The sequence below is a fragment of the Leptosomus discolor genome, chromosome 10 (assembly GCF_034619465.1).
Source record: "Leptosomus discolor isolate bLepDis1 chromosome 10, bLepDis1.hap2, whole genome shotgun sequence".
NCBI classification, from domain to species: Eukaryota; Metazoa; Chordata; class Aves; order Leptosomiformes; family Leptosomidae; genus Leptosomus; species Leptosomus discolor.
The window spans coordinates 12,415,512-12,436,046 of NC_141400.1; the positions used below are offsets into that span (position 1 = coordinate 12,415,512).

General features: G+C 40.7%; 1 protein-coding gene across 16 annotated transcripts in view; it reads left to right on the plus strand.

Annotated features, from left to right (window-relative positions):
- The window catches only part of EBF1 (EBF transcription factor 1), a 278,880-nt gene that overhangs the window by 159,039 nt on the left and 99,306 nt on the right, over positions 1–20,535 (plus strand). For all 16 annotated transcript variants that reach the window (XM_086471112.1, XM_086471113.1, XM_086471116.1 and 13 more), the window contains one exon: positions 17,337–17,418. In XM_086471112.1, coding sequence (XP_086327238.1) covers positions 17,337–17,418 — 82 coding nt within the window. The remainder of the gene's footprint in view (positions 1–17,336; positions 17,419–20,535) is intronic.

The following is a 20,535-nucleotide window of genomic DNA, read 5'->3' on the forward strand; positions in this document are numbered from 1 at the left end:
TTCCTGCCCATTTAGAGCTTAATGTGTGTGTAAGGGGAAAAAACCAAGGTATGTTCTTATATATCACATATTTTGCAGTAGTACCTGGAGGTGTCCGGTAGGTCAGATTTCTATACAAATAATATAGTATTGCCCCAGAAAATTTATGACTGAAAGGACTAAAGATGGTAAATGAATGACAGGACACTGAGGAGGATGGGATGACAAAAATATGATAGGGTGTGCCGTACAGCTGAGCTCAAACAATTTGGTTTTGGTCAGGAATAATGGTCTTAACTTCTGCTTGTTGTCACAGAGTTACTTGGAGGGAGGGTTTGAGCCTTACAATTTCTGAGTTAGGTGCTGTAAATACAGTACTGCTTTTAGGGAAAATAACACACATTTTAATAGCCAGTTACCAAATAAATTGCCTTTAGTGAAATTGTTGAAATGTTTAATTAATATCTTGGGGGTCTTGTTTTTCCTGCTTCCATCTTTTCTCTGATGAGAGGTCTCTGTATTGCTTGGCTGGAATGTGGTCCTGAGTTTTCAGGGTCTTTAACATTGTGCAAATGGCAGGCTGCTGGGACACCAAGGCATCACTTAACTTTAATTGGTCAACTAGCCTTTGCTGTTACGCACCGCACTCTACCGTGCCGTTGCTGACCTCAGGCTGTACTCTGAAACAGTTTCCTTCAGCATAGGGTAGTGCCCAATTACATAGAGTGCAGGAGCAGTGATGCTCAAGCCTTTCAACAAAATTTTACCATATCTATTAGTCTGAAGGTATGAAGTGCCAAAAAACCCCGTACTCGACCTAGAAAAACAAATTGGTAAGTGTTCTTTCACTGATGCTGCCTGTACTGAATAATTCTCTTAGACATTTAAAAAAAGGGTCTATGAAATCCTACATTGTTTCCCCCTTTATCTCTCAGAAGTCTTTAAAAATATCTAAGTTTTTTTTTAATGCCAACAATACATGAGAGAATCCTAGATATATGTGACACCTTTTAGAAAGTGTCTTTGTCTTTATCTATCCTTACAGTACCTGTGTGCTAGGGAAGTGTCATGATCCCTATTTTAAAGATGGGAAAAGAAGACACAGAGAGATTTAAAGCTAGATTTTTAAAGGTGTTTTGACTTCTAAAGATGCAGTAAAATGTTCAGTAGGACTTTCAAGAGGGCTTAATTGCATCTTTGGCAGCCTAAAAGCAACTTGGCGGCTTACAAAGTATGCCAAGCGGAGACATGAAGCTAGGTTTTCTGTGTTCTGGTGTAGTACTCTAACCATTGGATGGCCCTTCCAGGGTGGATTGATTTTGGAAAATAAGTATGACTTTTTGCTGCACTGTTGTTCAGTGTTGCTCCTTCAATAGGACATGGAAGCACTGAGTCATGGCTGCTGACATTAAGCGAAGAGCAAATCTTTGTCAGTGGTTGAAACGTAAAGTGTTTTGAACACTGTTTAAGTATATACATTTTGGAGACAGTATTTATAGAAAGATTAAAATTTCCCATTCTGTAAGAAGGCATCTTTCAAGGGGGTATTTGCACAACTTAGCCATGGAGCACAGTGGAAAAGGCCAAATCGGGAAGCTGGCCATGCTGCACAGAGGCTTTGGAAAGACAAACTTTTCCAAAGACAATTTGGAGCACTTGGGCTGGGCTCCTGCCCAGAGCTGGCCTCTGGAGAAGCCCATCTCTGTCTGCATTGCCTGAGTGGAAACCTTGGGAAGGTCTCCTGGCCCCAGCTGGCAGAGGGGATCTTAGTGGTGTCAGCACCGCTCCATGTGTTCTTTGCTGTTTGTTCCTAAGAGGTGAAGTGAAGTCTCAGTACCTGTGACTAGTCCAAACTTCAGTGCAACGTAGCTGTGCAGGGGTTCCCATGTCGCAGTGTTGCTAGAAGCGTGATGCTTCCTCAGGGGTGGGCTTAGCTTCCATGGCTTGAGCCCCGGGGGATAACAGGGAAAATGTCTGTGGGGTTTTTGCTACACCTATGCAGGAAACCTTTCTCCAGGTCCAGAGGCCTTTCAAGAGTTTTCTGGTTTGAAACCAGGATTAAAAAAAAAAAACAAAACCACAATGAGAATCACTATACTATTTGTGAGTCAGTGGTCCAAGACAAAAGGGAAATTTGTCAGTAAAAATGCTATCATTTCCATGTCAACCTTTTAAATGTATTTCTAACTTTTTTTTTTAACTTCAGTTAAAATTTGCAAGCAAGATTTGTATTTTACCGGGAAAGGATGCTTTTAATTTATAAGCTATCTGAAGATGATGTTTTGACACACTGAAGGTTTTTCTCTGAACATTTTTTTCATGCTGGCAGACCCTCAGACATGAGTCTTTCCCACAACAGTTTCTTTTTTACAGGCTGACATTTCCTAACAGAGGCAAAAAAGTACCCAGAAAATTCACAATCAGATCTATTACTCCCAGACTGTCTGTGGGCTCATCACCAATGCATTCACATCTCAGTTAAACTTTTCAAATTATTGCGTGTATTCAAATACATTTTGTTTCATAAGGAATCTGTTGCTGTAACACAGAATACATAATTGATGTAAAAGAGAACAGAAGGATAAAACTGGCATTACCATTAGGAAAGCTTTGTTATAAAGCCAAAACTGGGTCCTGGTCTGTGATTTGGTAGGATTCAGCTTTCCTAGGGGCTAGGAGCTCAGCTCTCAGAGGTCCTTTCCTTATCTGTCTTCTTCCTCTGCTCCTGACAAACCAGTTGAGCTCTATAAAAGCTGCTTCCAGTGACAACTTCCCTCCTGGCCACAGTGTACATTTGCAACATGCAGTTTTATTACTGCGTATAGTACTTAATGCAGCCGTATGTAGATCCAGATGTCTTTCATCAATCCTGAACCTGCCACAGCTGTAACCAAAGTAACCAAAAAGATGCCGACGTTTTCCCCGTTACTTTCCAATGCTTACACTTCTTGCAGGAAAATAGGAGGCAGCATGTTAGAAAGTACATGTATATCACATGTATGTTTTTTCTTCGTGTACTCTGTGCCTTTAAGATCTTAAGTTATGTATTATTCATACTGTTTAAAAAAAACCCATCATTTTTGCTCAAGAAAAAGAAAAGAAGCTATTGGTGCCGTGCCAGTCATCTGCAGTTTAGCATCACATTTTGCAGTACAAGTGAATGGTGTTTCATTTCTGTTGCAGGCTGTGGTTGGCTATGGAAGCATGGAAATATTACAGGTGTTTGGGCTAACTGTAAATCTGGCTTGGCCTCACCCGTGTGTAGTATCGCTCTATAAACTGGGTTGGCTTAAACTAGTGCAAGTGAAATTGTAACACGATACATGCGGTAGATGTGTTTTTGGTAAACGTGCTGAAGAGTTGTATATACATTCCTACAATACTGTATGCTATCTGGTGTGCATGTATATGTGTGCATGAATAGGTATGATATATGTTGGTAACATATAATGACCAGACTAAAAAATATTCTGCATCAAAATGTATGAAATATACCTATAAAAGCATATGCAGGTGCACATTCTTTGTGTTCTATACCATTTCCATACACAGAATGCATGCACATGTGTGTGCACACATGTGTATGTGTATCTATGTGTTGCTGTGGTCCTCAGTGTGTAGTTTATACTTTGGAGAGAAATCATCCTCCATCATTTGTCACTGCCGAGCTGCAGCAGACCAGGCCAGCACATCATTTGTTAACAGCGACAAAGCTGCACTCATAAATGCCGACATGTTACATTAATTTATAGGCACTGAGTGACTTATTAAATGTGACGTGTGAAATATAACAGAACCTGGTATGGATGATTAGGTTTTGGGCTTTGAATTGTTGACAAGGCAGGGGTAATGAATTGCGGGACACAAGCTAGTATGTTTCCCCCTCATTAGTCAGTATTAGCTGCATTAATAGTAATAATTGGATATATTCATCATTTAAAATGTTTTAATAAATGTTTGGACAGCACCTGATCTAGGCTGTCAAATATTAGACTGGAAGGTTTGTGATGGGAGAAAAATTATGCCGTTCCTTCTGCAGAGATTTATACAGCCTAAGGGGTGCCGTTTGCCAATGTCCTTTAAGAAGTAACGGGTGGAGATAGTTTGGAAAAAGACAGTGCAACAAGAGAGAAACCAGTCTTTCTCACATTTCAGGAAGACATTTCCATTTTATTTTATTCTTGGTCCTGAGGTCAGATCTCCTAGATGGTGTCTGAACTGGTCATTTCTGGTTAGGTGCCAACCTCAGATTAGATCTCCATGGACAGTGTGCGTGTTTCCGTCTGAATTTCTGTTATACAGCTGCAGACTGAATGTTGCCCAGAGCTCAGGAACTTTCCAATTTGGGGTCTTGGCTTGGAGTCATCAGTACTTTGAACTCTTAACATATTTAAAATTCCAGAAAATTTTTTGCCTGGACATCTTAAAAGCGTGATTCTCTGTGGGATGAAGGCAAGACATTTCTGTGGGTGTTCTGCCAGCTCCGCTTTCATTCTTGGTTTCTGTATCTCAAATGCATTATTGCCTACAGTTCAATACAAAGATTCCTCTGATTAAAGAAAAAAATCCCTAAACTTTTGTTTCATTATTTTGTGATCTTTAGAAGTGGAATTTAAAAAATAACCTAAAACTTACCAAGGAATGCAGACTGTATTTGTCTCTTGCTTTAAAAGGGACATGTAGGTGAACACTAGAATGTGCCTTCTAAATGACTGGATGGAGATCAAGAAGAACATGTCCAGTTGCAAAAAAATTACATCCGTTCAAAACTTATGACATGCCACTTGGCTATAACCCGTTATGTAATGAAACCCATTCTTTAAAAGCAACCTTCAGGATATGCAAAAGCACAAGCACATGGAGTTATTGGCACTGCATCGCTAGACTGACAATTTGTATTTTAAAAGGAGAGTCCTCTAAGGAAAAGCCTCGCTACTGTGGGAAGCAGTGTTTGGTGACTCAGTAGGAGGTACACTTGCCTTTTAGATGCTACTGAAGAGGTGTCACACTAGGGAGTACTGCATTGCTGGAGGTCCTGTCTTTCAGGAGAGACACAAAATCAAGTGTCTGGCCACCTGTAGTCATAACAAGTCTCAAGACACTTACTGCAAGGATGAAAGTTTTCTCCTCGGTGTCCTTGCTAGTTCCAGCTAGCTGCTCATACTAAATGAAGGAATCTTCATGGTCTCCTAAATACAGTGAGCCAAACCTGCCTCTTTATATCTGTGAACTTTCTCTGTGCAAAAAGTTGGTGGAGGACTCAGAAGGTGCCAAGGCTGAATCAAGCTGTAGATAGGTAATGCTGCAGCTCCAGGATGGCAGAAAAGCTTCATTGCAGGGGCAGGAACAGTGCAGTCATTTTGCACTTGTCATAGTTATTCTGCATGGTAAAAGAAAACTTTGAGGGTAGAAACTTGGTCATTCAGTTGTAATCAGAATGATTCATACTTCTGAACTTGGAATAAAGTTATTTCATTTAATAGACACCAAAGTCATGTACAACTTGCTTAGATAATGTACATTTGACTGTATTTTCTTCTTCATTTTCAATCAAGCCCTGATTATTATTTTGTCAGGGTTGTCTGGTACTTGGTGGTTATTGTTGACAAGTTGATGTGAGGGTATTTTAGCATGTCTAACGTGTCTGCAGATAAGTTTGTCATTGGCACCACACAGTTTTTCTTCAAACTCGCACATAATTTTTATTGGAGATCAAGCAGGGATTTAAAACTTGATATTGTATGTTCAGCAAATGAGGTTCATAAAGCCTTTGGGCATATGGGTGGTTTTTATTTCCTGTATTTGTTAACTCTGGGCCTGAAGTCTCAATTTACTAGAGAAGATGAAAATTTGTGTCTTCTCTAGTATTATATTAATATCTCTGAGACCTTGATCTTGTCATCTAGGTTCACATTGTTTAGCCAATCATCTTAAAGGATTTCAGCCTTTTCATTAGTGATATGTATGTATTACAGAAAGGATTACGTATTTCAACATTTAAGTTAATTGTTATGCCATTAAGTCTTTAGTGGAACTTTGTCAAAGCTAAAGAATTGAGTGAAAAAAGAATGATCAATATTCAGTACTCATGTAGAATTCTTGATGATTTAAGCTGCTGTCTTGGTAGAAAGATTTTGGGTGAGATTTTTTAGTTATGCTTACATTAACGAGGAATATTTTTTTCCCAGGAGGTGCTAGAGGGGGGCAGCTGTAATTTTTTGCAGATCTTCTTCACTCTTCGCCAATTGCCAGTACAATTGCTCTCAAAAGAAGAACAATAGAACATAAAATAGCATAAAAGAGTAAAAGGTTGTTAAGGTGCAAGCGGTTCCGTTGAATTAATTGTGACTTTCATTAGTATGATGTAGATGAACAAGAACTTGAACCTTTCTGCTCTGACTGTCTGCAAGGTTACTTAACTGCTCATTGTAAACCTTTTTTCGTCGCTGATGCTGTCCACTCTTCTCTACAGTGATACAGAAAAATAATAGTTATGCAGTACTTATACAGGACTTTGTAAACCATCATCCTCTGTGTTTTGTGTATATGAATCCTATTGATCACAGGTATCATCCCTGATTCCACACAGAGAGGCATCTCGGTGACACAGCCAGACATCCAGAAATACAGGAGAGATCCCAACACTTGACTGTTTTTACACCTGTGGAAGATGTCTGTAGCTGCTAACAAAGGTCACCTTCTTTCCAAACTTAATTATGCACATTCTTCCTTGCTCCCTCGTGTAGGGTACCTAATGCTGTGCCTCTGTCCTTACAATGTCTTTGGTCCGCTGAACTCTGTGCTAAACATGCTGTTTCTCATCATTCCAACCAACGAAGTACACAGTGGCATGAGCATAATACATTTTATTACAGCCAACTCATGTCCTTACCTCACTCCAGTTACAACTTGTCACTAGCATCCTCATCTGAATTCTACTACAGTTTTGGGATGTTTAGTTTTGTCCTTCAGCTTGGGTACCCTCACTGGATGGTTGGCTTCAAGGGCAGAAGAAAATAGTCTTGTTAGGTGCATCACCTTTCTGGATGGGTGCAAGAGATTACTTTGTAGCTACAGGCATCTCTCTGACACAAAAGAGGGCATCAGCAAAAGTATTTTTCCTATGTATTCAAGGCCCATTGCTTTAAGAAAATCTCTGAAGTTCTTAATCCAAAACTTGTGATATAAGTAGATATGATATGATTCTACATGTCTGCTGCAGTCATCATTATTTCTAAGATTAAACTCTTTCAATGTCATGTTAAAGTAGCGCATACATGCAATATTTATTGATGACATCTCCAGCATTCCATATAGCGTGATTCTCTTCACCATCACATCAAAAAAATCTCTTTTCCCCTTTCTCTTTCAGTCTTCCCCTTCAGTGGTGACTTACAATGAATTTTACAGTGTCTGGGTTGCTTGCCCATACACACACAAAAAATTCTGCAGCATTTTATACCTAGAATCAGTTCAGGATCCCCTTCAAACACCCCTGGAATATCTTCTCTTGTTGAACCACTGCACGCACAGCTCAAACAAAGTGCCTCCGCCTTTCCACAGAACAGTTCTTTGCTTCCTTCCAGCACTCGAAATAGTAACTATACTCCGGATCCCGTCCTCATTGCCAGAGCTCCCCGCTGCAAAGGAAGCAAGGGCTTTATTCTCTTAAATATCTTGAAACAATGGGAACCCCTGGATGGAATGTCCAGCTTGTGGGCAGGAGCCAAAGGCAGTGCTTGACTTTCTTCCACAGCATTTTTGTGCTTGATCTTTTCTTGTATAAATACAAATATATATTTGCATATATTTTTTTTCCCTAGGCAGCTAATTCTAGATTCACCCTTGCTAGTTTCTTTAAAGACCCGTTTTAAATCGTTGATTTTTTTTTTTCCAAGAGAGCCAGAAAAGGTTATTACGAAAAGTAAAATCTCATCTCCCAACAGAAGCTCTGTCAGATTGTCGCCAACTCTGACTGAGTTCGCAGTTTAGTTTTGTTTTTAATTTGTTAAAAGTTAGCCTTTAATACCTTTAAGTTACTGGGTTTTTTTTTCTCCCCCACATAACATTCTTCACTGCTGCTACTTTACTTGAAGCAAACACTTCATTTGCTTTTTGAAGCATAGGTTGTCTTAGGAGGGGCTGCAATCCATCTTTCACTATATTGACACTTTCCAAATATTTCTCTGTAATTATTCAGATGGGTCAGGTGAGGTAAGTCCGACTCATCTTCACAGCAGAACTGTGTGAACAGGAGATTTACAGTCATGTTTCTAAGTTGTCCATCACTCTTGCGGCTCTGCTGAGGATTTAGTGATGCAAAAGCTGGGACTGGGGTGTCATCCCAGCAGTAAATCCCATGGTCTTGCAACATCTGTCTTGCTGATGATGATCCCAAGGCAGTGGAGCAGCTGCAGCCAAGAGCCCCTGAGTTTGCACAGAGTCAGCATCGCATGGGCACATGTCAGCACGCTTGCTAGGTTTGTGTTACATTTCTCTGGGGCTGGAAGCTCCTTGGACTGTGTATTTTTAATGATTCTGAGACATGAATGAACTCAATAATCACTTTCTTCATGTTTTATGTTCTTCTGATTCATTATTGGCATACACTGGGTTATTGTAAGTAAGATATCTAACAGCATCTTTGTTGTTTCTCTCTCTTCTGGCCATCAGTCCTGCACGTAAATCTGATCAGAAATAATTTCCCTATCAGTCTAAGCAGACCTCCTGGCCGCTTTTAACATTAAGCATCTTCCACTTAAAAAAACAGAGCAGGTTCTGAGCCAGGTCTCGGGGAGGAACACCATTGTAACATAATGTCTGTACCTAGCATAACCATTCAAGGATACATGGGCTTTGAGTAGCGCTCCACTTCTATTTGTGCAGAAACTTTTCTCAGCGCTTTAGAGGCTCAGACTCTGGCCAGAAGGTGTACCATGCACACGTGTCCTTTGAATAGCCTGACCCTCTAGGTTTCACAGATTCGAATGGTAGCACTGGTGCATCAATGTTATTTAAGGATATTATTGGTGTCAGGTTATTTGAGGAATCATTAACTGTTGTATGTGCAGGCAGACTGCACACAATTTTACATGCAGGTGATTTACATGTGCCTGATCCAGGGAAAGGTGGGAAATGAAATATTTACCATGTGAATCTTTGTAACTTTCTCAGTAAGCTGATGAAAGAAATATATCATTAGCACCCCCAGCTCAAGGTGGGGTTCAAGTTTTAGGGTCCCATGCCTGCTGTGTGAAAAACAGCTTCAGACAGCTGGATTAATACTGCTCTCCAACTCACTGTGACTTTGATACTGCTGATGCTTTTTGGTAACCATGCTGAAGTTTCAGTAGTTTACCTTGAGGTAGCAGGCAACCAAATACTGATATCGTATTACAATAACAGTAATGCTGTTATCTGTCATCACTTACACTGAACAGAGGTTCTTTTAGCAAAAGTATGACTCTGTGAGGGCTGCTAATTCAATGGCATTGTGTGAACTATGACAGACTGCAGAACTGGTTTATATTTTTTTCCAGTGACTGAAGTTTAACATCTTCAGTAAAAATTAAAAAATAGTTGACCCACTTTTCTATCCTAGTATTTGAGGGATGAAATGGGAGAGAAATGGGGAAAGAGTGAAGGGAAAAGTAGTTAAACTGAAACAAATGGATCAAATATTGGTTTTTTTACTAAATAAGGATAAATTCTGTGGGTTATGTGAAGCTACTCACTTGATAAAGCACTCTAATGCTGGAAAGTCTGTCACAATTTCACCTAAAGCACTGGCCCATCAGCTCGTAAAGAATAGTCTATGATGTGAAGCATGCAAAGAAAGGCAGAGCTGGGAGGCTTCTGTGCTATGTAAGCTAACAACTGGAGCTGTGCATGGGGCATGGCATGTGGTGTGCTGCGTGCACTCCGCTGCTTATCTCACAATGCTGTTCGCGTCAATATAAGGTAAAGGATGTGTGTATGTTCAGTTATCTTGCATCTAGCTGTTGTAAACCAAATACACTGTGTATACTCTGTGTATACAGATGGCATAAACTCCTTCCAAAAGGTAGCTGTGGTTCAGATTTAATAAAAAATTTAGTTAATGGAACTGGGCACAAGTAAGGAAATATAAGAAAATTCAGATTTTCACTACTTAAAGAAAAAAAAAATAATTCAAAAGTCAGACCTGAGGGCAAAATTAAATCACAGAAAACAGCACTCAAACCTGCCTCTGGACTATTTTTAATTCTGTTTTGTGATGTTGTTTTTTGGTAGTGTTATCTCTTTCTTTTCTTACTAAAAGTCTGGGAGAAGACACCAAAACAGTCTCTCTGGGATTTTAACCCACTCATGGGAGAAAATGCCAAACACACTTCCCAAACTACTTTAAATTTCTCTGATGCATTGTAACTCGGGATCAGAGACCTAGAGAAGTCCAGAAGATGCAAGATGAAAAATTGATATGCTGTGCTTCACTGTGCAGAACACACAGACCTGAGGAAGAGTGACTGGGAACACTTGCTGAAGCGAGCAATGAGTAATTTAAGGCTGTTTTGGGCAGTCCTACCTTCTGATTTGGTGATTATGTGGGTGCCTCCTGAGCCATTTGCTGTGCTGAGCTGACTGTTTACTGTATTGGTAACAGCAAACCCTGGCAATGCTAGCTCCAGGAGTCGGAGCAAGTTCACAAAAATAATGTAGAGTGTTCTGTTTCTATTATTATGGCATTGCCTGAAGAATCTCCGTCAATAGACTCTGACTGCTTGAGGCTTATTCGTTGTGTCACATTGCCTTTCTTGCACCTTTTCTATCAGGAGGAAGATAGATATTTTCTAGTAAAATAAATAATTTTCCAGGCTTTTGGTTTTGGCTTTTGTTTTGTTTTTAACGCAGTGAATTGTTTAGCATCCCATAAATGCACAATACAGGTCTGATTCTGCTTCCATTTTAAATCAGCAAGAATACTGAATCCAGGGAGAGCGGATTTGGGATTTTTTTTTTTTCTTAACTAGGATGTTTGACAACTCAAGAAGGATAACCTTCTTGTTAGGAAGAGAGTTAGATGGCTGTATCTGGTGTTTAATTTCTCTTCTGCAGAATAAATTTCCTGTTGTAAAAATGCCACAAAAGGTAGCTACTGCTGCTCGTTGACTAAAGAGCCAAGTAAAATCCAGCTGTGAACATGTGGGTAATAGGAAGTTTTCACCATGCCTACATTTTATTTCCATGTGCAGCCTCATGTTGGTAAATATCACTGTAAGTCTCAATTTGTCTTTTGTGAGTAGGGTATCTGCCATGGCCAGTTAGTTGTATGTGAAAAGGTCTGCAAGGGAAAAAGAACCCCAAAACTAAAGCATTGCAACAATAGACTTGTTAGTAAATAGGAATCTTCACACCTTAAACGCTAAGGAATGTTTTCCCCTCATTTTTGTGCAGTTGTTAGTAGAGCTGGGCTAAGCTCAGATTTTCTGTAATGTAGGAAATTCCATTATTCTGATAATTTTTCTTTAGCAAAGTGGAATAAAAAAGTGCTCACTTCAAGTAAAGTTTAAAAATGCTGGAAAATTAAAGAAATTATTGTTCAAGAAAAAAATGCTTTATTTTAGTTTAATATTTAGAAAGTTGGGAATTTTCTATTGTAAAATACGAGTTTTGATTAGAAGAGTCAACTTGAAAGGGAAAAAAGATATCTTTGTCCTTCTGTAATTTCTAAAGAGACATTTCTACATTTTGATTATTTTCCAAAGATAATGTCATTAAACAATGCATTTTCTCTATATTTTTATTTTAGTGGCAACTTACTGACTAGATCTAGTTACGACTAGGTGCAGTAGAAATTACTGATCAAGAAAGAAGTGTGTGCAAAGTGCATGGAAAACCCTGAAGAAGCAAATGAAATGACTGAAGTGCAGGCACTGTCTGCCTCTTGGTGACCTGTGGACTCACCCCTATATTGGCTTCAGTACTTCTTGATATACCGAGTTTTCACCAGAAATAAAATAATACCTATCAGATATTGTTTGAGACAACTGTATTTGTAGTATCACATCCCCAGCATCCCCTTTTGCTCGGAGGACAACCAAAGAAAGGAGATAGGCTGACAGCAGAACTGGTTCTGTAAGGTACTGAAGTATGTGAGTAGTACCTTTGTCTCCATCAGTACTGCTTGTGTATTTAAATTTATGCACATAGTTAGTACTCTGCTGAATCGGTATGTCATACAGAATGGGCATGCAATCCTTTTATCTGTTGAACAGTTGCTAATTATTGCACTGGCCCATGTATTTTGGTTTTACTAATTTTGCAAACCCACATATATTTGCTGCTGTGTTTCATCCAGGAGTCTAATGTTGCCCTCTTCTATCAAACGCATTTATATCTCAGAAAAGGTGCATTTTGTCAATTTTGTTTGCCCTAGCCAGGTTTAAGTTGTATAACCAGCACTCACTTTCTGGATAGCCACTGGTCTGGCTGACCTTGGCAGCATGACAGCTGTCGTATTTTCACATGGATGAACTGTTCTTGAACAACTCCTCCAATGTATCGGGAACAAACAAGCTTTTCTTCAGCATCAGGAATGCAGCAGGTCTTCTTTCCAACTATTTTTTTCTCCTTCCACAGACATATTTATTGTGGCAATGGCAAGAAAATCCTACTGCTAAGCCTTCGTGTTTGAGTTCCTTTAAATTTCCTTCGGGGAGTGACAGAAAAGCCAACCTAGATCATGTCAGAGCTTGCTTTCTTTAATTTAACTATTCATTTATTTTTAATAAACGTGGGTATTAATTTGTAGTGGCAAGAAAAGTAGGAGGGCAAAATCCTTTTACATCTTTATTGCTGGTATTTCTATTTCTGCTGTGTATTTATTTAATGTAAATCATTGTGGCAGTTAGCAGTGACAAGAGGGCAGGATGCTACTGGAGAGGGTATTGCACAAACCCAGAGTGTTTGCAGTGTGATGGATAAGATGGACAAGATGACCAGTGATGAATGGCAGGGAGTATTTTATACAAGTGGAGTGACCTCCAGCTGGTAGCAAGCTTGCTAGATCCTTCAGCTGAATGAGGGGAATCAGAGGATGAAAGGAGCAGGAGCTGGTGTCAGGAGTTAGAAGTAGCAGCATGGGGAGGCAGCAGGGGCAAGCAGTGAGCTCAGACTGGACTGGGGTAAGAGCCCCTCACTAGCAGAGGGTAGGGGGTAATGGTGAGAGCACAGTCCTGCTGACACCATGATCTTTTTGAGAATGAAGCAGTTCTGTTAGACAAAAAATCTTCATCTCCAAAAAGATATTTTCTGTTGAGTTGTGAGAAAAGGAGAGAACATTCCCAGAAGAGCCAATAATCCATTTGTTAGAGCTTCTGCCTGGCAGACAGAAGTTCATGTTAATTTGGGGCCTGATTCAGACCGGAGGTTTGTATTTAGCTGAAGGTTGTATTTCTACTTTGGTCCTTGCAGTTACTTACAGATTTGTAGTAGTACAGTGCCATGGCATGGATTAACTGCTCAGCAACTTCACTCCTTCAGTAGTTTTTGCAGCCTGCACGGAGCTACAACTGAGCACACCTAAATGTAATCTCAAATTAACTGGTTTTCTCCAGAACTGCGCTCCCATACCCTCCAACCACATCTGTGTGGGATAAGGGTGAAGCACGGACTCCTTCAATTTAATAGCAATGTAAGTCAGTAAATGCAAGTGCTTTGTCAAAGTTTGCATGTTTCTGGACCTGAGCTGACTCACATGGAGCTGGCTTGTGTTTCTCTGCTCCATATGCACAAATGCTCTTCACACCAGGGATGTTAGTAGTCAGAAAGGGAGTCAGAAAATATATTTTAATTCATGCAAAAAATTAAACCTTCAATGGTAGCAATAATTGATGACTGAGTGTTGTGTGGCAGAAGAGCTAGTGTTCAGCAATCACATAAGTTTGGAGAGAGAGTTAAAGTTGAAGATTTTATTGACACTCCTGTGTTTTGCACATTTTTTTCATCTTGGGAATGAATTTCAGACCCCAGTGGTTAGTATTAATGCTATATATCCTCTGTGGTTAGTATTAACGCTACACAGGCCTGCCAAATGCGGAGAAAGTTAGAACTAAAAAAAATAATAACCCACTGTGAAGAAGTTAGATGCAAACAAACTGGGATGGAGGTTTATGCTTACAAAGAGCTCAGCCCTATTGGCACTTGTCCTGGACCAGTCCTGTCAATCTAAATGTGAAATATTTGCAGAGTGAAGTGTTGCTAATGAGCAAGGCTGGCAGGACCGGGCTCAAGGTGAAGAAGGCATCTGAACAAGCGGTTTAAAGTAGGAACCGAAAGACTGTGTTGAACCCCGTGAATCAAACTGTTCCACGCTACCCTTGTCTTGATCGCTTCTCATTCACCTTCCTGCCAAAGTGGGGGGAGATTGTCAGCCAGCGCGTGCTGTGCCAGCTCGGGAGCCGCTCAGCTCTTGCCTGGATGAGCGTGGGATGCTTTTGCGTAGCCAGGGGGGACTCCAGCTTTGGTGTGTTCCAAAACAAAGTGCAGTCTATAGTTTGTTTTGTCTTTCAGTGGAATAAAAATACGGCGCTTGGCAGAATGTATTCTGTAAACTGGCAACTTTTTACTTAAAATGCAGTGAGCAAACTTGGCCATGTAAAGTTGGGGTCTTGAAAGTTCCTCTGAAAATACTGGGTTTTTTTTTTAAGTTAATTTTTTTCTGGAGTTGATTTAATTCAAAAGAAATTTTGTTTGTTTGCTAACTTGCTGGAGGTTTTTTGGTAGGTTTAAACAGATGAGTTTCACTTCTGCTGTTTAGTTTGGTGAAATGTCTGTAGAAATTGGGGGAGAAAGCATGGTACAAATGGAGTTAGACTTTGAAACTTTGGGTTAGAGTTTGTGGATCCCAAAAGCCAACTCTTGTGTTTCATAGTGATTTTCCAAGCCTTTGAGCTGATATGAGCTTATACTTTGTAAGAGGAGGGGAAGGCCCAGTGTTTCTCTGGAGAGCTTCACAAAGAGCTTTCAATTTCTTTTGGGGCCCTTGAGTAACCCACCAACCCCCATTGTCCAGCGCTCATGCGTGCTGTGCAAAGCCAGACCAGGAAGGCACTTCCCACATTTGAATGGCTGATGCTGCCTTTCAGCACAGATATTTTTAACTATTTCATGTCCCAGCTCCCCTCAGGGCTGAGGTATTGCTCCACAGCTGTGGCAGCCTGGGCAGGCAGCTGCTGGGCTCAGTGCTTGGCGAAGCCGTCAAAAATCCACCAGCAAACCCGGGGCAGCACCAGCTTCTCCCCAAAGAGCAAGTCGCTCTGAGAGGTTTTGCCACATAAGGGCCTGTTCGAGGCTGTAGGCACCAGCTGACAGGGATGTCTTTGCCTCCCGACAGATGGCTGGGCTTCTTATTTCAGCAAGCAATCTCGCACGGAGGGGTGGTCTCTGGATCCTGCCAGCATTTCGCTTGACAGGGCCAGCTTAGGGCAAGAGGGATCTGATGTCCGTGCCCTTCATAGCTCATGAGCTAAATGACGAGCTGTTGACAGGAAAGCCATCATCTGAAGTGTAAGATCCTGAACTCTCCCTGCTTTTCATTTTTCTTTGGTGGAATTAGTGCCCTATTTGCTTGTCTCTCAAAATCCATTCTGGCATGAGTACAAACCCTCGCCTGGTGGCAAGCAGTTGTCTGGATTCAAGATGCCAAGATTTGTGCTGACAGCTCCTTCTACAGAATCTCAGTAAGACTGTCACAGCTGGCCATTAGAGGCTTAAAAAGACACATACATGTACAACAAATAGCACCAACTTTCTGTTATTGAATATCAGAACCTGCTTGATGAGAAGTCGTAATGGCTTACACTGCTCTTTATTTTAACGTAAACAAACACAGTGTCTCCAAACCCCTGTTCAAGTGTGGTGGCGGTTTATTTTATGTTGATTGCTTGCTCTTATTTAGGAGCACAGGTCTAGAAGGGACTTTCTGGGTCAGGAGATCCAGTCCTTGATAATCACAAGCATCACGTCTTATAATCCTCCTCATTACCTTACTTTAATGAAAACAGTCCATTGTAGTTTCAATTTGTCCTTGCAGCCATTTGCCTAGTATGATTTTCTTGGCATGGAGGAACAAGCACCAAAACTTCCCTTGTTGAGGAGCGTCATCACAACTAGAGCAGGGCAAAGAATGCTGCTCATCAAAAAGGGATTTTCTGAAGCTGTTTACCCTGCAGTTTTGCCTTTCTTGGTGGCAGTATGTGCAAATTCTGCTGACCTAGCATTGAATTTGGGTTCTAAAAGATGGATGCTTGCGAAAGTTAACTTTCTGATTTAACGTAAAACAGGATCAAACAATTCCCCACCCCACTTTTGTATATGGAAACAGGTCAGATTATCTTCTGCTTAATCGACTGATGGTTATTGCAAGTGTGATGCTGCTCTGTCTGGTTGCGCTAGGTTTTAAACTTGCTGTAGGATTAAATTTTGCACAGCTGAGCTTTAGTAGACCTTAGTCTGTAGTTTATTTTGGACAAAAGGTTGATAAACTTTGGCTCTCAGGGAGGAAGCCTGGAATCTGAGACCTGCTATTATTCATTGACTTGTCTTTATGAGTTTACAGTCCACTGGTGCATAACACTGAAGGAAATATTTTCAGTGAAATGTTTGCTTTTTTCTTTGGCTTTGTAAAATGCAATGTCTTTTCTTAGAGATATATGTCAGGGTCATATAGCTACTTCAGTGAACTGTGTATGGTCAGGAAGTAGACTGCATTGAAAATATTTCATTTTTCCATGAAGTCAGTCTTTTAACCAGGACTTCCCCCCTTCTACTCTCAGGGTTTTGGTCTCCCACTAACCACTATTTGAGCATTAACGTTATGCACAAACTGGGTTTAATTGTGGAAGGGAGATTTCAACTGTATGGAACATTTTCAGTATTTTTGTATTAAATGAAAATTTGCGTGTGACAGCGAACTTCCAAAACAAACCACCATTTATACATAAGGGAATTTTCTTGACTGGCATTTTTCTATCCTCTTTCTGCTGTGTTGAAATATGTGTCTCTTACTTTCTTGATGCTACGGATGGCACAGAGAGGCTGGCCATTTAGCATGATAGAGGGACTGACTCTGCAAACTTTAATGGCTCTGACACAGCAGATCTATTAATTTAATGCTTAAATGTTCAGGACGTGCTTACACATTTTGCTGGATTGGGGCCCATCCAAGCTCTGGTCCTTCTTTGGATGGTCAGTGGGATGATTTGCTGAGTTAGGAATAGTAATGTAAATAAGGCTTTGTTGGACCAATGTGCAGATGTTACATAGTACTACTGTGCACTGTTTATAAGATGTTAATGTCCGTTTTTCTTTCTCCACAGGTTCTTCTTGAAATTTTTCCTCAAATGTAACCAAAATTGCCTAAAAAATGCAGGAAACCCTCGAGACATGCGTCGATTCCAGGTCAGTCGGACATGCTTCCTCCTTTAAAAATCAACGGCTGTTAGGGACAGAAGTACTTTGACCTAAACTAACCTAGTAATTCACTGGAAGATGCTAAAAACATAAGGTCACAGAATATTGCCTGAGGACTTCTTGTTGCAGCAGAAATGGCAGGAAGTAGTTGGGTTTTCTTGCTCTGGACAAGAGAACTCTTGAAGATAATGTCGTCTCCACAGGAAGTGAAAGCATGAAAAGGAAAAATCAAAATGGTCTCACTGTTGGTTTAGATTATGGAACTACCCTGCTCTGAGGTATTCCCCTCTGCCTGGGGAGCTATTTGCCTTCATGTAAACACTAAGTGTTTATTGGAAGGGTAGAGGAGGATACAAGAGCAATTAATAAAATCAGGCTCATGACTACACTTCAGCAGTTATTCTTTCACAGCGTTAAAGACTCATAAATGTGTATCAATGGGATGATGGTCCATCCCTGTGGGCAGCACTTGAAAAAAACTATCATTGGCTGTATCTTTCTTGGGATGCTTTGGGCTGGTGTTTCCCCACTGTTGCAGCATGTGGCAGCAGGGCTGGGGAACTGTAGTATCAACACAGCTCCAGATGGCTGAGGACGTTTTTTTGTGCTATGCCTATGTCCACGACTACTTTTGGGATCAAGTACAGCGCTGTTCCTTGGGAATATGGTCTGCACTTGCCATCCCCAGTGCTGGCAGCAGAGTGGTGTGGTGGCAATGCTGAGAAATAGTTGCTCCAACCCGTTTATTGACGACGTGGTCCTTTGACTGTGCCAATAATGCTTTATCTGAGTATGTGCTGAATAAAAATACGGGGTAGAGAGCTAAAGGACCTTCTGTTTTGATTGGAGGAGGGTATATGGCCCAGGGAGAAAACATGACAGAGTCTGTCAGTGGGGATTTCCTTAGGGTTCTGAGGAAGAAATAGATTTGTCCCATAGACTACATGGGTCTCTGGAGATAGACAACTCCAAAAGATGGCTGGTTTCTGCAAGTAGCTCAGGACTTTGCATCTTTTCCAGCATTGTCACACTTAAATAAAAGTGCTAAATGCTATTTAAATGGCAATATTATTTATATGTAGAACATATGTCTTTTGTTAAACTGCTTAATTGCAACAATGCTGAAAGGCAGAAGGGTGTTATTTGCCCCTCTGAGCATAGAAGTGCAGAAGTGAGGACATGTGGCCAGAGGGATTAAATTAATCAGTATAAGAGCTACCATTAGCATGGCAGAGCCCTCGGCTTCTCACTCCATCACGTTTCTCCTGTGATTAGAGAGGGCGTTATCACTGAAGGAGAAAGTGGAAAAAGGACTCTCACCAGCACGGGGATTTAGGCCAAGCAGTCACCCCTAGGGCCTGTCAGAGCTTGCTTCACAACATGTACAGTCTGCTGGGTTTTGCTCGCCCAGGCTCGAGACTGATTTTCATATGGTAATGCCTTTGCGTGTTCTCTCAGAACAGCAATCAGGAGCCTGTGTCGGCGAGTAGGTAGGACATAGGAAAGGTTGTTGATCTTTTGACTTGTAAAGACATTCTGTCATACAAACCCAGCTTCACAGCAGTTGAGCTTTCCATGTGTAAACAGAGACTGCTTAATTACACAGGTCATGTCAATTAGTGTGACCTTAGCATTTTCAAGAAATTAATCACTTTCAGCCAAGCGAACCACTCATACTATAATACAGGGTGGTATTGAAGCTTGCAGCATTCTGTTAAGTGCCCAGGCTTATTGTTTTACAATAGCTGCTTTTGTTTCTTTTCTTTTCTTTCTTTTTAAATTTTGAACTACTTGGTCTTTTAGCAATAGACTTCTTAAAATAAAACAGACAGACTCTGCAGAGTACAGGCTTCATTTATCATTTCTTAGGGTGAAAAGGCCCAAGCATATGCATAGTATCTCAGTGATATGATGCACCTAGATGTTTGAGACAATGTTGTATAGGAACCAACTGAAATCTGTGCACTTGTGAAGTCATTGGAGGGTTTGCTACCAGCTACCTTTGAAATATTGCCCGTGACTTACAAGTTCTCTAATAGTTGTGTCAAAGTTCTGGTTAAAAACCATAAGTGAAAGGTATTTCCAGATACTTTTTAAATAGAAGCATAATCTTTTTACACACAAAAAAATGAGACGTTCCCTTCCTTTACTTCGTTGCCCTATCTGTGCTGGACTGTTAAGCTGCCCAGAGATTTGTCCACCTTTTGGCCATGGTCTCTCGTTGATCAGTACCCGAAAGTTGCTAGGAGTTACTAGAACATGGATTATGGTTTTGGCGGGAGAAAAAGTGAAGGGCCGGGGACATGAGTCTTGCACTATCTAAGGACTGGTCCTGGGTTAAATTTCCTTGCTTAGTAGTTTTGGTTGGTTTTTTTCCTGCAGCAGGAATTAATTGCCTGATTATCATACGGTATTAGAGAGGTTAAGAAAATACAGGGAAGAGGCAGAGTATGTGTTAATTCAGGTGACCTGTGTGTGAAACATCATTCAGACTCACATACAGAAATGAATTAGGAAGTTTTACCCTGAACTTTGCATGCAAATGTAGTAGTGTGATAAGCCTAACATAAAAACAGTTGTGGGCCTGGAAGGAAATACATTTCTCTGCATGTCTGAGATGTCCAGGCATGTGACAACTGGAGCAGTGTTGAGTGCCAGCAAAAGTGTGTGCTGGAGCAGTGCTGGCCCTGTCTGTATTACTTGTGTCTCTATTAGCAAAAAGAGACAATCAGAGAGGAGAAGTCAAGTACTATGCTGGGACTCAAGACAGTTGAGTTGAGTGTTCAGCAGACTCCCTGCTTGTCCTTGAGAAAATAATTTCATCTGTTTCCTCAGCCCAAGTGCGCAAAACATTTGGTGGTATCATGTATTGTCACTTTTGTCCAACCTTGCCGTTTTATTCCAGAAACCCCATGGAGCAGATGCTGATTCTGGTTTTTCATTCTTTGTCGCAAAAAACATCAGTCTTGGTGGGATGGGCTGTAGTGCCCCAATTAGTGGTAATAATGATAATACTAAGTAGATGGTGTCATGGGTGAGCTCTGCCCAGATTTTGTTTTTTCAGCACTAAAAACTCGTTCATACAAACTAATCAGTTTCGTATGT